The 15,259-nt window shown below is 40.8% G+C and overlaps 1 protein-coding gene across 1 annotated transcript; it reads right to left on the bottom strand.

Moving 5' to 3' along the window:
• Positions 1 to 570: 570 nt before the first annotated feature.
• On the bottom strand, positions 571 to 8,498 carry CFD (complement factor D). Its single transcript, XM_075206007.1, has 5 exons — positions 8,389 to 8,498; positions 6,148 to 6,304; positions 4,827 to 4,962; positions 1,835 to 2,092; positions 571 to 1,395 (listed from the first exon to the last, which is right to left on the bottom strand). Exons 1-5 carry the CDS (start codon positions 8,444 to 8,446, stop codon positions 1,207 to 1,209), a joined length of 798 nt encoding a protein of 265 aa, XP_075062108.1. The 5' UTR covers positions 8,447 to 8,498; the 3' UTR covers positions 571 to 1,206.
• Positions 8,499 to 15,259: the final 6,761 nt, after the last annotated feature.

The raw sequence follows: 15,259 nt of genomic DNA, 5'->3' as shown, positions 1-15,259 counted from the left end.
TGGACCACTATATCAAAAGTTTTACCTAGTGTGTGTACATTTGTAAATAACCATTACTAACCCTACTCTATAAGAGGCCATTGTAACATCCAACTGCATTGCATGTACAAGATTTCATGATTGTGTCTGTTTCCCCATGTGTGCCCATCCCTCCCCCTATTGTTTTTTTTCTGTACACCCTCGACTTGAAAGAGTTTGATAAAGATATATGATAAAGAACTATGTAGTCACTGATCTGTGGAGAAGTATAATTCTTACCTAGATCATCTCCACACATTACATGAAGTTGTGTATAGGTCAGTGGATCCCAAACTTTGTCAGTTCAAGGCACCCTTAGGGTCTCCATAATTTTTTCAAGGCACCCTTAAGCCAAAATAGTTACCAAGCAGTTCCCCGCCTTGCTTACCACTGGCCCTGGCCGAGGCACCCCTGTGAGATCGCGAAGGCACCCCAGGGATCCTAGGCACACAGTTTGGGAACCACTGGTGTAGGTGGAGAAACTCTTTACATAGGTATGAGCTGAGGAAGCCTGTTAAATCCATATGTACCCATTAAAGCACAGACAAAATATCTGGGTATAATCTATATTTATTAATCTTCGAAGTGACTACATTGGAGCTTTTCAATGCTTATGGCTGATACATTAACATGTTTTACATGCACTTTAAATGTATTGTGCTTTTACCAACACAAATGAATGTGCTGGCATGGTAATGCTTGAGAAATAGGTCATGCTACATTCTAAAATTTTAAATGCAGTGTTAACATTTTACAACACAGTGGTGTGTAAGAAAGCCCATAAGAAACCATTCATCCAATTTTTAATGTGGTTTTCAGTTAGTTAGTTATTTAGTTACAGATGTTTCTAAACTTTTTTCATTTGGTATCCATGTGAACTAGGAGAATGGGGGTGTCTGTCTTTTGAAATTCAGGTGTCCATGTTCCAGGAGAGTTGGGAAGTATGCCCCACATGTTAGTGGGCGCTGTCCCTCATGATAACCATTGTGTCACATTTCTCATGCATTCGCTACCATGCTTTCTTCATAGTTATTACACAAGTAATTTAATAATCCACTTTGATACACAATATATATGTTACCTGACGTAAAGCTGAACTACCAGGTTTTTTTTTTTAGGTTTTTTTTTAATGAGTAGAATACAATAGTGTTACAAATGACTATTTTTTCTTGCTCTGCCACTGGGATGTCAATTAGGTTTCGTTGTTGGTGCCACTGTTGTTCTGGTGGCATTATGCATGGTGCTGTCTATCCAGTCTATGTAGGGAAAGATGCGAGTGTAGATGCCTGGTCGTTTGGGATTGCCACAGACACTAAATCCAGAAGACACTATTGCTTCCGCCACTCCATTACATACTAAGGGTCCTCCTGAGTCTCCCTGATGGATGGAAAAGTTGACAATCATTAGTAATATATCCACACTATTTACATACTATCTAAACCCTCATGCATCATCCCTGTGGGTTAATAGTATTGTACTTATAATCTCTTTTGTTTTTAAATTACCATTCTCATCATCCTCTTCCTCTCACAAGAAAATGGGGCTACTACATGTGAAGAGAATAATCTATTGTCATGTACCCATTGCTGCCCTGTACATACAGCTTTAATGTTAATAAAAACATCATTGGAATTACATGTCCCATTTTCAAAAATTTAGGAAAAGCTGTTTTTTACATTGCTAATTTCCTGAGCAGTGTGGTGTCAATGCCAATTATCTACCTGTCTAGTTTTGCAGAGAAGGTGTAACCAAGTTATAAATGTAATATATTATTCTCTGAAGGGGCTACTGATAGGTTACAACTTTCCATACTCACATCACATGAATCATGTTTATCCTTCCCAGCACACATCATGTTGTCAGTGATTGCATTTTGGTAGTAGTCCCGGCGGTTACATAACTCTGAGCTAATCACAGGGACCAAAACCTCATTCAGCATGTCTGGTTTCTTCCCTGTGCGCCTTATTTTCCCCCAGCCAGCTACCAGACAGGGCGTATCCCCAGGGACCACAATATCTTTAGTTTGGAAGGGAAGAGGTTTCACTTCAGTGCTGAGCGGAACCTTCTGTTTTAGCTTGGAAACAATGCAGTAAAAGTAGAAGATTAATTCACTAGCAACATTATATCCACCTCTTTACATCAAATTATCTTATCTGCATTTCATTTGACCATAAACTAAAGTATCATAGGTAATAAGAAGTGATTGCAGCATGATGAATGTTTGAGTTTGGAAGGGCGTTTTTATTGAAAGGCAATGGGTATTAATCATACTTACCAACTTTTTATTTTTTCCCTCTGGGAGCTCCTGACTGGGAGGTGACGTGTGAGTACGGAAGGGGGCGGTGCACGGCAAATTGCATCATTTTGGCCCCGTCCACATGATACAATGAAGCAAAAGCATAATTTTCCTCTGCTATTTCACTGTAGTTATGTCTGGTTCTTAATAGCTGGCCCTTAGGAATATTATGTTTTATGATAAAATGAGGTGTCCATATTTATTAAGTGTCTGTGGAACCAACATAGCTTTGATCTGGTTCACATATCTTAACCCGGCGATAATGTCTACTGTAAATGGATTATCATTAACTGCTTCTATGTGGAGGTAAGAGTAACCAAAGGTGCCACTGGAGAACTCGTTGTTACCCCTTCATTCTGAACAAACATTCAGAATTTTACTTCGGTACTTCGGTTTTAGGATAATCATTTATATTCTGGGGCTGATGAAAAGTTATTATTTTATTATTATTTATTTATTGATAAGGCGCCACAGATTCCGTAGCGCCAGATACAGAAGCAAGTAACAAATAGATGAGGTAATACACATAAATAGCACAGATGAATGTGAGTAATTCTATGGGGACTCAAACAGAGTGCAGTAAAAGACATAACAGAATGTATGAGGGAAAACTGAGCATGACAGTAGACAGACATGGGAAAATAGGTAGAGGGGACCCTGTCTGTGAGACATTACATGCTAGAGGGAGGGTGGTGAGGAACAATAGGACCAATTGGGAGAAAATGGAGATGTCAAGTGAAGGAAGAAGAGGTGATGGATAAGATTGTCATGAGGTGTTAGGATAGGCAAGTTTGAAAAGATGAATTTTGAGTGAGCGTTTGAAAGACTGAAGGTTGAGGGAGAGTCTAGTGAGACGGAGTAATGAGTTCCAAAGATTGGGGGCTGCACAGCAGAAGTCTTGGAGGTGGGCATGGGATGAGGTAATGATAGGTGAATTGATGCGGAGGTCAGAGGCAGAGCGGAGTGGCCAGGTGGGTATGTACCTCAGGACAAGGTCAGAGATGTAAGGGGTAGAAGTGTTGGTGAGGGCTTTGTAAATGAGGGTAAGGAGTTTGAACTGAATACTGAAAAGGATAGGGAGCCAATAAAGGGATTTACACAGAGGAGTAGCGGAAGAGGTGCTATGGGAGAGGAAGCTAAGATTAACTACAGCATTCTGGATGGATTGAAGGTCAGAAAAGTGTGAGACAGGGAGGCCAGTGATAAAAAGGTTGCAATAGTAGAGATGAGAAATGATCAGTGAATAGACCAAGCTTGTGTTTACTTCCTGAGAAAGGAAGGGATGGATTTTCATGATGTTACGGAGGGGGAAGTGGCAGGATTTGGTGAGGGACTGGATATGAGAGGTAAAGCAGAGGACGAAGTTAAGGGTGAATCCAAGGCAGCGAGCTTGGGTGACAGGAGAAAGTGATGTTGTCAACAAAGAGGGAGATATTGGGAGGGATAGCAACATTGGCAGGAGGAAATATGATGAGCTTGGATTTGGAGGTGTAGAGTTTGAGGAAGCGCTGTGACATCCATGTAGTTACAGCAAAAAACAGCTAGATACCTGGGTTAAGAAGGCGAGTGAGAGGTTAGGGGTGGAAAGATAGATTTATGTGTCATCCACATAGATGTGTTATTGATGGTCAAATGATTGAAAAAGTTCACCGAGAGATGTGGTGTAGAGAGAGGAGAGAAGAGAAGAGGGCCATGGACAGAGCCTTGGGGGACTCCAATAGAAAGAGGAAGGGGTGGGGAGAGTCAAATGCAGAGATGCTAAAAGAGTGAACAGAGAGGTAAGAGGCAAACCAGGAGAGACCTAGGTTAGGGAGTAAAGGGTGGTGAGAAGAGCATGATCAACGATGTCAAAAGCTGCAGACAGGTCGAGGAGTACGGGAAGGGAGAAGGGACCTTTGGACTTAGCTGGGAGTAAGTCATTTGTTGGTCTCAAATTGTCCATAAATGACTTAAGAAAAAGCACACAGAAAAATAGTGTATTTACTCCCATATGCAAAGCCGTACACATCTCGAGATGCTTCTAGCTCCGCATTGACAGCATATGAGCCTGAATTATGCCAAGTCATCATCATCATCAGAGTGCATTTGCACCTGCCCTGTAGTAGCTTCAAAAGATATGCAGCCTAACAAGCATATATATGCATCTTTCTGCAGGTCTGCATGACCTGCAATTACAGGAACATTTAGGCCCTTCCCGTACTACATCAGACCACCCTTTCCCTCTCCTTTTCTGCCTCTCCAGGCATAAGGAGGTGCAAGTCTGCATTGGCACATATGCATTCCATTTCCTGTACAGGCATGTGCAGTGCGAATTTGCAGTATCGAAACTGGCATATGTTCATCTCAGCATCATGCCCTCTATGCCAAAACATTATATATACATAAATTTACTTTGTCTTAATATTTTCTTAAGATATTATGTATTTTATTATTACTTCCTTATTCATTTTTTTTTATTTTGGTTTATCATAACATTATTATGTTCCGAGAACCTTACAAATATTATTCTTACCTTCAGAAGAAGTAGGTCATTGTGCTTGGTACTTGTATTATACTGAGGATGAATGACCTGGATCTCAAGTTCATGAACTAATCTATTAGGGTCGGACAGAGAGTTAGCTCCCAAGACAGCACGAGTGTGATCAAGTCTGGAAGGAGAGAAACAATCCTCATGCTGTGTTCATCAACTCCTGGACATCTTTACCACAATGTTTTGTATACCTTTTATGTTAATTTGGCCCACTAATGGCAGGCTGACACTTTGTTGCCTGCTGCGCTGTATCCATTATGATAGCCTGCACATTCAAATAACATGCTAATGTTTTGTGTGCCTCAGTACCCAGGGCTCTGACCTGATGGAGCTCTGTATGCCTTGCCTTAGCTCTGTTTGATTCAATCTTTTTTTCTACCAACCCTGTGTAGTAAGTAGTTTTTAATAGCAGGTTGATGCTTAGAGCGATCTATAAATACATAGTAAGTAGCTAATTGGAAAGTCTAAGATGAAGGCCTGGCAGTTTAACTTGTTTCAGGGCAACCATGGGCCCTGACGTGTGCCAAGGCCATAACAACCACCCCATTCTCTCTTTAGGGGGTATATTTAATAAACTGTGGGTTTGAAAAAGTGGAGATATTGCCTATAGCAGCCAATCAGATTATTATTATTATTATCGTTTATTTTTAGGGCGCCACAAGGTTTCCGCAGCGCAGCACACAGTACAAACAGTACACTATACAGTAGACTATACAGGGTAGAACAGTACAGAACAATAAACACACAGTACCAGTACTTCAGAAACTCCGGGAGGGCAGATACAGTAGAGATGGAGCAGAAGAACAGGTATGGAGACTGGAGAGAAGAGGGCCCTGCTCATTCGAGCTTACATCCTAAGGGAGGGTAAACAAAGTCGGGCACAAAAGTGAGCCAGTAAATCAAAGGGGAGAGAGAAGAGGGGTCAAGGGAGGATGAACAGAAGAGATGAGAGGTTAAATGAATGGTTGGTAGGCCTTAAGGAACAGGTGAGTTTTAAGTGCCCGTTTGAAGGAGCACAGATTGGGAGAGAGACGAATGGAGCGAGGGAGGTCGTTCCAGTGAAGGGGGGCAGCACGGGAGAAGTCTTGAATTCGAGAGTGGGAAGAGGTGATCAGTGTGGAGGAGAGGCGGCGATGATATAGGCAACATATCCACTAGATCTATAGGCAACATATCCACTTTTTCAAATCTGCAGTTTAGTAAGCACTATTTATAGATAACATTTTGTTATACTATACACTAGGGTGTACATTATGACATGTCTAACTGTACGATTGTATTGTGAATTAAATGAGATGTTTACCTGTCTGCAAAACAATGTGCTGCACTAAGCACCCACTCTTCAGACATTAGGAGCCCCCCACATTTGTGGGTTCCATTCAGCTGCAGGGACACCATATATGGTCTAGAATGTAACGCGGACTCCTTCCCACCTAAGATTCGGCCACGGGGACGGCAGTCTAAGAAGAAAAGATAAAAGTTACTGTTTCACATACATACATAATTACATGGAAAATGCCAGCACAAGGATTCCTATCCCAGACCTGTATGTGAATCAGTTTTATGACTATGGCTCTGAGTTTATTTAACAGTCTACAAACTATTGATCCTCTGAATTTTGTCAAAATCATGTATAATATTGTTAATAAAGAAAATTAAAGTAAAATAGGAGAATTCCACAAAATGAAAATATTAAAATAAAAATAATAATTAGTTGGTAGTAAAAAATGAGTTTGCAAAAAGAGTACCCATGTTTTGGGTTCTGGAGTAGTGATAAAGAACCTTGCAAGTAACACAACTGCAGGGGTACAAACACAGTGCCATCTACAGTTCAATTTCTGTATAAACAGTTTTCTAGCATACAATATAGTGTGAACATTCATTACCTGATACTTTTTGCACAAATAGATAGATGACTAAGTATAAACAAGCCAGATGTGTATACAATAACAATAAAATGAGTTTATGCAGTAAACTGAAATACATTTGTAAATGAGCTGGGCAGTGGTGCAATGGTTAGCATTGTAGCCTCACAGTGTTGTGGCCATGGGTTCCATTATGACCAGGTCACTAAGTGTGTACAGTTTATATATTCTCCCAGTGTTTGCAAGGGTTTTCTCTGGGTGCTGTGGTTTCCTCACACAGTCCAATAACATAATGGTAGGTCGTGTTTATGTGGTTGATAATGTTGACTAAGGGGCAGGGACTGATGTGAATGATTAAATATTTGCTGTAAAATTTGCATTAATATTTTCATACAATATAAATATTAACAATACGGTTAATAATTATAATAATAATATTATGCTCGACGGGAGGTTTCTGTCCTCCCTGAGCTCGTCTTTCTGGGGGGATTTTCAAAATTGAAACAGATTGGCGGTTGCTTACTCTGGATTAATTTCAAATATAAGTGCAGGATCGCAGGAGATCCAAAATAGGTTGAACTTGATGGACTGGTGTCTTTTTTCAACCTCATCAACTATGTTACCATGTTAATAATAATAATCTAGTCTACAGCAGTTCCCATTACTATACATACCATCTGTCCCTGTGTTGAACCGAAAACCTCCCTGTTCCTGGGCTATAGATCTTTAGAAATGAATTCCTCTGTCAACTTTGTACTTTGTAATAGAATATACTCTGTAGGGCACTTTTAATACATTAGTCGGCACAGGGCAACTATAATGTTAGTAAGCAACACACAGGGGTTATTTGCATCTATATAATAAAAATAGAATAGAAATACAACATAATTTTTTTTACATGTTCATTGAAGCAAATTATGCTATCTGATGGTTTGTCACAGTTTTAGAGTTTGGGAAGGCTAGATCAGATTCCTGTTTAGACTCGGGTTTGTTTTAGAGCTTGTGCTAGGTTTGTGAATTTTGGTTTTAGTTATTCATAGTCATACTCAAAGCTTTATGATAGTTTGTATCCAAAAGATGTATGTAAATAGAGAGGTATAATATCAGAATACTTTCTCAGTAATATAACAATAAATAGATGGGCAATCAGGAGGAAAAATTAACATATTGCAAGTTCAATAGACATGTATGCTGTAAGGAGCCCTTTTATTATATGGCATTGAAGATTCTGCTGCCAGCTTTGTCAGGTGTCCTGATTGCCATGTTCTTGTAATTAAAATATAAAAAGATGTGTGCCAGAAGGAGATCTGCTGACATAACTTTCATTATCAGATTGAACAATTTAAGATGAAAGGTCTATTAAGCTCAACCTCTCCCAAACTACCTCAACATTGATCCCAGAAGATAAAAAATATGTATTTAGCCCGTACCATGTGTATCAAATTGTGTGTTAATTATAAATTGGGGTTCAACAATGTGGCTCATAGTACATTGTATACTACTTCAGGTGCATACCTTCTATTAGAGCACAGCTGTAGCATTTATATGACCTATTCTATCAACACATCCAAACATATTTTTGAGCATTACACATGTAAGACCTAAAATATAGTACATTATACACCTTCCACAAGACAAAAACATACTCCTGCTTATTATTATGCTTATGTTAAACTTACCATTAAATGTAATACACAGCACAGCTACCAAAACAGAGAGAAGATTTGGTACAGTCATGTTGGATACCAAGTGTGATTCTTTGAGCTTTGCCAGAATTTCTTCTAAGTATATAAGGTTGGAGCAACCCCCCTCCCACCCCCCTTAATCAAACACTTCCCTATGCTGACTCAACATTATGTAGTATATAAACAGGAAACAAGTAAAACAATAGTAAAGATTACCACTGAAAACTGATGGAGGCTGGTGTTATAACAACCGGCAAAGTTCATTTTAAGTTCATAGAATAATATAGACTGGTATTCCTACTGTACCGGACAGCACCATTTACTAAAATACACAGAAACAATATAAAGCAGTAAGCAATTTTCAGTAAAATAAAATGAAAAACAAAACAAAACTTTGGCATAAATCAATGCTTAGCTAAAATAAACGTGCATTATTTATTATTATTATTATTATTATTATTATTATTATTATTATTTATTCATATTCTGTAGCACTTTACAATTGGGTACAAACCATACTTGCCAACCTTATGTTGGCCGGGTCCGGGAGATCCTGGAGGGCAGGAGGGGTGTATGGGTGGAGGGGGTGGGGCATCACGATTTGCGTCATTTTGGCTGCGTCCCCAGTGACGTAATGCCTGTTTTGGGTCTTTTTACAGTCACTGGGGACGGGGCCAAAATGACACGAATCGCGAAGCCCTGTCCCCTCCACTCGTACATTCCTGCTTTAATTTTATTGAAGTGGGCAGATGGGCCAGATGCGGGAGAATCGCCAGCTCTCCCAGGATTCCGGGAGACCTACCCAAAATTCGGGAGTCTCCCGGACATTCCAGGAGAGTTGGCATGTATGGTACAAACACGTTAATAAAACAAGACTAGGTATTACAGGCAGACAGAGAGAGGTCAGAGGGCCCTGCTCGCAAGCTTACAATATATTTATGCAGTTTCCAGGCCTGAACACTTGGTAAATGGAAGAAATCAACCTGAAAAATAAATGCAACTAGGCACTGGTCCTATATCTGAATCCAATATAGTTCTATGCACTCTGGGATGATATGCAGAAAGATTTAAAGAGAAAGTAAAATGAGGAGATATAGGCCTGCTTACCTTTCAAGTTCCTCTGGAAGGAGTATAGATAGATTGTAAGCTTGCGAGCAGGGCCTTCTCACCTCTGTCTGTTTTACCCAGTTTGTTTATTAGTTTACTATGTTTGTTCCCAATTGTAAAGCGCTACGGAACATGTTGGCGCTATATAAATAAATGATGATGATGATGATATCATAAATTGCTTCTTGTTAATGATTCTAGTTTCTGATCTATTGCATCATTTAAGAAAGAAGGTTACATCTCGGATTTCTATTTTGAGTGTTCCACAAATGAGCATCACCATGACTCATTTCAGATTATTCAAGAATAGGGTTGTATACCTGTCCGCAGAGGTATACAAGCCCAGAAGTAAAAATGAAGGCCTATTTTTGAGAAACTTTACTACATATCATATCATAAACTACACAAGTTCCTCCCACAAAAAGAGTTATTTGACATTGCATTAGAATTGGATCAGTCATTCTGAGATACGGACAGTTGGAATGTATATACTCAGGCTCTATTGTGGCATGGCTACCAGCCGAATCTCATTCCCTGCTCTAAAGCTGGATTCACAGCTGTAAGCCGAATCTCACCACTCCCTACTGTGTGGTCCCTTTCTCTCACATTGGCCACTGACAGAATTTGTACGCTGTGGTCTTTGGGTCTTGGGTCCTAAATGTGGTAATCACAAATACTTATAATACCGCTTCTCTCTTTTCATTCCGCCCTGCTACAAGGGGACATGACTCACATGTATGCTCCAGTGGGGGCACTGCACTTTAGGCTATCATCATCATCACCATTTATTTATATAGCGCCACTGATTCCGCAGCGCTGTACAGAGAACTCATTCACATCAGTCCCTGCCCCATTGGAGCTTACAGTCTAAATTCTCGAAAATACACACACACACAGACAGAGAGAGAGACCAGGGTCAATTTTGATAGCAGTCAATTAACCTACTAGTATGTTTTTGGAGTGTGGAAGGAAACCGGAGCACCCGGAGGAAACCCACGCAAACACGAGGAGAACATACAAACTCCACACAGATAAGGCCATGGTCAGGAATTGAACTCATGACCCCAGCGCTTACTTATACCTTCCAACAGTCCATTTGATCATATAGGCACTGTTGGATTCGTTATATAAAGAGACATTTTTTCTTGTGTTTAGAACTGTGTATTTTCCGTGATGGACATAATTATAAAACTTGCTATACACTACTACAAATATTTATTTTTATTCATGGAAGTGGGAGTTGCTTTCACTGCCATGTCAAATAATATATTTTTTAAAATATTTGTCCTTACTGAGCCACAACTTGAACAAAGCATATATAACAACTAGGAGTGCTACTATCTTATACAAGAAAATCTATGCAAAACATATTATACCCTATAACTATCCCTATTTTGGTGGAACAATAACAATTTTTGCTTATAACCGATATACAAGGCATAGCATTTAGGATGAGAGCATGTTTAGGAGGGACCAGCCTATCCAATTTTTGATTGGAAAAGTATCTTTATTTTGTATAAAAGTACAAAAAACATACATTACATTCAAGTGTAATGCATTGCAGTGCAGTTGTAAGCACAATACACAGTGAAACATAATCAGTCATATCTATTGGTACAATAAAGGACTTAAGGTACAAGATATGACATCCTACACTATGTATCAAGTATTGCACTAACCAGGCATCACTTAAACACCACAAAAGATTGAAATAAGCAATGGATGTGAGGGTGGGGAAGTGAAGGGACCCTGGAGGTTCATATTCTCCCTTTTCAAAATGAGACAATTTCTGACAAGCCATATAGCATCCTTAAAACAGTTCATATGGCGCCAGGCCTCCTGGACTGCCCCAATAGTGTGGGTCCCAGGAAATATGTGGTATGAAAGGCAAGTCCTGGGCATACTGTACTTAAGTTCGTGTTCCTAGGCGTCCAAAAGTGCATGTGCAGTGGGGCAGTTCCAAAAATATGTTGTGCTATTTTCCTTCTGGGGATACAAAAGGGGCAGTGAACATATCTGCACAGGAGTGCATGAATATCCTGAGAGGTAAATCCCCCTGGATAGCCATCTTTGTGTCTATTAGTCAGCCTCTTAGAGGCCACATTCTCCCACACATGCTTTGCTGGTGACACTGCTTGAAGAGCATCATTGTCTCTCTGACTTCCCGCAGTTGACCTTTGCCCCTGAATCTCGTTGAAGATCTCTCCAGGTCAGGACCAGTCCTGTGACCAAATGCTGGTCAGCGCAGAAGACAGTGACATCATCCATGTAGAGTGATCACTTGGCCTCTAGTTGGTCTGGACCCGATGCGCTGATGCCTCTTATCTTTGGATTCTGTCTGATGCACATCGCGAAAAGCTCTTTACAACAAACAAAAAGGAGAGGTGAAAGAGGGCAGCCTTGTCTGACCCTAGATAAAGCAGAAAAGGGATCAGTCTTCCAGCCGTTCACCAACACCGAGCTGTAAATATCAAGTAACATCATGTTAACATATGGACAAAACATTTCTCCCAAGCCAAACCCACAAATCCCTATGCATAAACTCATGAGAAACACGATCAAGGGCCTTCTGCTGATCAAAACTGAACGGGCCACACATGCATGGTGATCTTTGATGTAATGGACCGTGTCCCTCAGCAGTGCAATCTTGCAACCAGGAATATTGCAAGTCTGAACAAGATCAACAATCTGATCAATGACAACCTTTAGCCTGTTGGCTACTACCTTGGTGAGGATCTTGTAGGCCATGTCCAGGAGAGAGTTGAGACACCAATTTTTAAGGTCACATCTCTCCCCTTTGTGCTTGTGCAGGATCGTAATCAATTCTTCTCTCAGAGTAGGAAGCATTCTGCCCTCCACCACCTTCTCCTTGTATAGCTCTAGCAGGTCCGAGCCAATGAGGTCCCACAGTGGTACATAGAGCTCCATCACTGCCCGGGGTTCTACACGGCATAAAAGATTTAGCGTCAGAGAGCAGTTCCCCCTATGGCCTCTTTACCTGCAGGTTCAATAGCATTAGTGATACCTAACAGGAATTAATCAGCCACTTTGGTGTCAATAGTCTTAGGTTACTGTAGTAGCCTGTGACAACTTCCATGGCACTCTCTTTCTCCTTTCTGGGAATGCTGGTCTCATTTCACAGCTCAGTCAGGGGCGTGTGGCCGGAGTGGAGTTTTCTGAAAAATAAAGTTACATTTCTCACCCTTCTCCAGATTCACCACCTTGGAACAGAAGATGATGTATCTGGATACTTCCTCAAAGTGCTTTTTCAGACACCCTTGATCTTCAGCAGATCATCCTTCATATCCCAGCCACAACGTTGGAGATCCAGCAGGGACTGTAGTTGTCTTTGCAGCCTCCTGAAGTTTCTCTTCCTGTCACACACCTGTTGTCTGCCCTTCTCCTGGAAGAAACTGCAAATTTTGACCTTAACATATTACCACTAGTAAAAAAATGCAATCAAAATAACATTCCTCAGCTCCTCCAACACATCCTCTTTTTCCAGCACAGCACAATCCAATTTCCAGGAGCCTGGGTCAGGAAGAAAACCATGACTCAGAACCCCATTAAAGAGAATGACCCTGTGGTCTGAGAAGAAGCAGCAAACCATGACATGTCTATTCTGCTTACTGCTCCAATGGCTATGGAGGTGAAGGTGATATAGAAGATCCCCTTCAGATAGCTCTGTTTGCTGAGTGTTTTAGTCTTGGAAAATCACTGATCGAGGATCATCTTCTTTTCAAAAGTCTCAGCCATCCTATCTGGAACTCTTCCATCCATTCCCCTCAGTTTCAGGATCACAGTCTGCCCAGGGTTCAAGGGTTGGAGTTCTCTGGAGAGGATTCTGGCTGGATTTCCCTTATCCTGAAGCTTGTAGGGTGGTGGAGGTAGAGGTTCCAGGCTCAGGGAGAGGCTTTGGAGCAGTGAGCTTTTCTCCCTTCTTCCCAGGGACAGGAGCAGGGACAGAGGCAGAGACTACAGCAGCTGAAGCAATCTTCCTGGCTCTTCTACCTGGAGCAGAAGGGCTGGAAAAGCTGGTTTGGAGGAAGATTTTCGAAGAGGGGATGGGGGGGGGCAGAGCTATGTAGATTTCTTCCTGCTGGGCAGAGAGGGGCAGGATCTTCCACAGTGATGAAGGAATTCTCTGCTGGGGTTAATCCCGAAGTTCTTCTTCGTCCACTGGTCGAGTCTAGCAGAGCTTCTTTCCCTGAAGTAAAATGTCATCGCTGTTTTCTTGCTTTCTCGGCCAGATGTTTATAGCAATTTTGCTGAGCCTTGAGAAGGGCAATTGGTGGCATAGGAAACAAGATACAGCACAGTCTTAAATAGTTTGAACCCTCACCTGTGTTAAGCTAGGTACACACTACACAGTTTTCATCCAATAATTGGCTAAATCAGCCGACATACGACCGCTCGTTCAAAAGTCGGGTCAGTGTGTGCAGTGACACGATGGTCGAAAGTCTGCCCAAATGGACGATTGTCGCCTCATTTGGTTGGTCGTACCGTTTAATATTTTCGTTCCAATCTCGTTTCCGTTGTGTAGTGTGTATAAACTTCCGACCGATCCACAACAGTGAGTACGAAATTACAGTCATTGCTCACGACAACATGGCTGTAAAAAGTCGTTAAAGGGACGTCCGCTCTTCCCTTTATCGTCCTAAACAAGGCTAGTGTGTATGCAGTCCATGGACCGAGCGATCAGAACATCGATTGCATGTAAAATCGATCGGCATAAAAAGTTGGTGGAAAATTCTTTAGTGTGTACCTAGCTTAAGATCACGGGCCAGAGCCTGCTGCAATCAGCATTAGGACCACCGGGGGTTGGGCCTAATAAGACCAGATACTACACTTGATTTTAGCCAAAAGGTAAAGATGCGATCAGCATATCTAATGCAAATGAGGGTTGTGGCCAATGTAAACCTTTCAGGGTCTCACAAGGCTCTGTTCTCAGCCCTCTGCATTTCTCACTGTACTTTTGTGGAACCAATTTGCTTATCTACCTCTGTCAACACATAAATTCATGACTCCTACTCTGACCTCTAATCTTCTTTATTTTCTCATTTGACCAACTGTCTTAGGGCAACTAACTAAAACAAGATACAATTGTATGCCACATTATATACTGTACATCTGTGCAAAGGGCTACCAAAGTATGAATATAATAAATAAAAATGTATTCTTGTATTAGTAACATTAACTTTATGTGTGTGTTGGATGTTGATCTAAACCTAGGGTTTTTGCATACCCTGCTATATAGACTGCTTAATGAATATTCTTTCATTGAAAGGGCAATTCCTTTTAATTGTCCCCTGTCTGCAATAGGTGAAGTCCATTTACCTAAACTTGTTGGCACTACATTTGAAACAAGATATATATTGCCAGAATATATATTGCCAGAATGGTTTCAGATTAATAAACAATGATCCTGTCTAATGTTTACTTAGGAACTATAGTAACGTTGATACCATTATTTTGAAAAACATTTCAGAAGAAATACTGACGAAACTGGTTTCTAATTTTTTTCTGATGAACTGCTGAACTTACATTACTAATTAGAACTGCCATACTAAGATTGTATTTGGCATAATATACAGATCTCTCTTTTGTAATTGTTGTTCTGCAAGGCAGACAACTGTATTATTTAAAGTAAAACTCCGACATTTGGACTAGTATAATTGATATATTACACATTACTGTGAGCAGAGGGTGGAATGGGGAGTATAGGAAAAGGTGGATGGGGTGTGTGCAGGGGCAGACC

Source organism: Mixophyes fleayi, chromosome 1, assembly GCF_038048845.1.
Source record: "Mixophyes fleayi isolate aMixFle1 chromosome 1, aMixFle1.hap1, whole genome shotgun sequence".
Taxonomy (NCBI): domain Eukaryota; kingdom Metazoa; phylum Chordata; class Amphibia; order Anura; family Limnodynastidae; genus Mixophyes; species Mixophyes fleayi.
The sequence above is the reverse complement of the archived record's forward strand: the minus strand, read 5'-3'. Positions and strand labels throughout refer to the sequence as shown.

Excerpts from the sequence above, each read along its gene's own strand:
- CFD (XM_075206007.1), bottom strand. The coding sequence starts at position 8,446 with ATGACTGTACCAAATCTTCTCTCTGTTTTGGTAGCTGTGCTGTGTATT. Across the intron at positions 6,305-8,388 it reads GCTGTGTATTACATTTAATG|ACTGCCGTCCCCGTGGCCGA; the intron begins GTAAGTTTAACA and ends TTTTCTTCTTAG. Across the intron at positions 2,093-4,826 it reads ATGACCTACTTCTTCTGAAG|CTAAAACAGAAGGTTCCGCT; the intron begins GTAAGAATAATA and ends ATTGTTTCCAAG.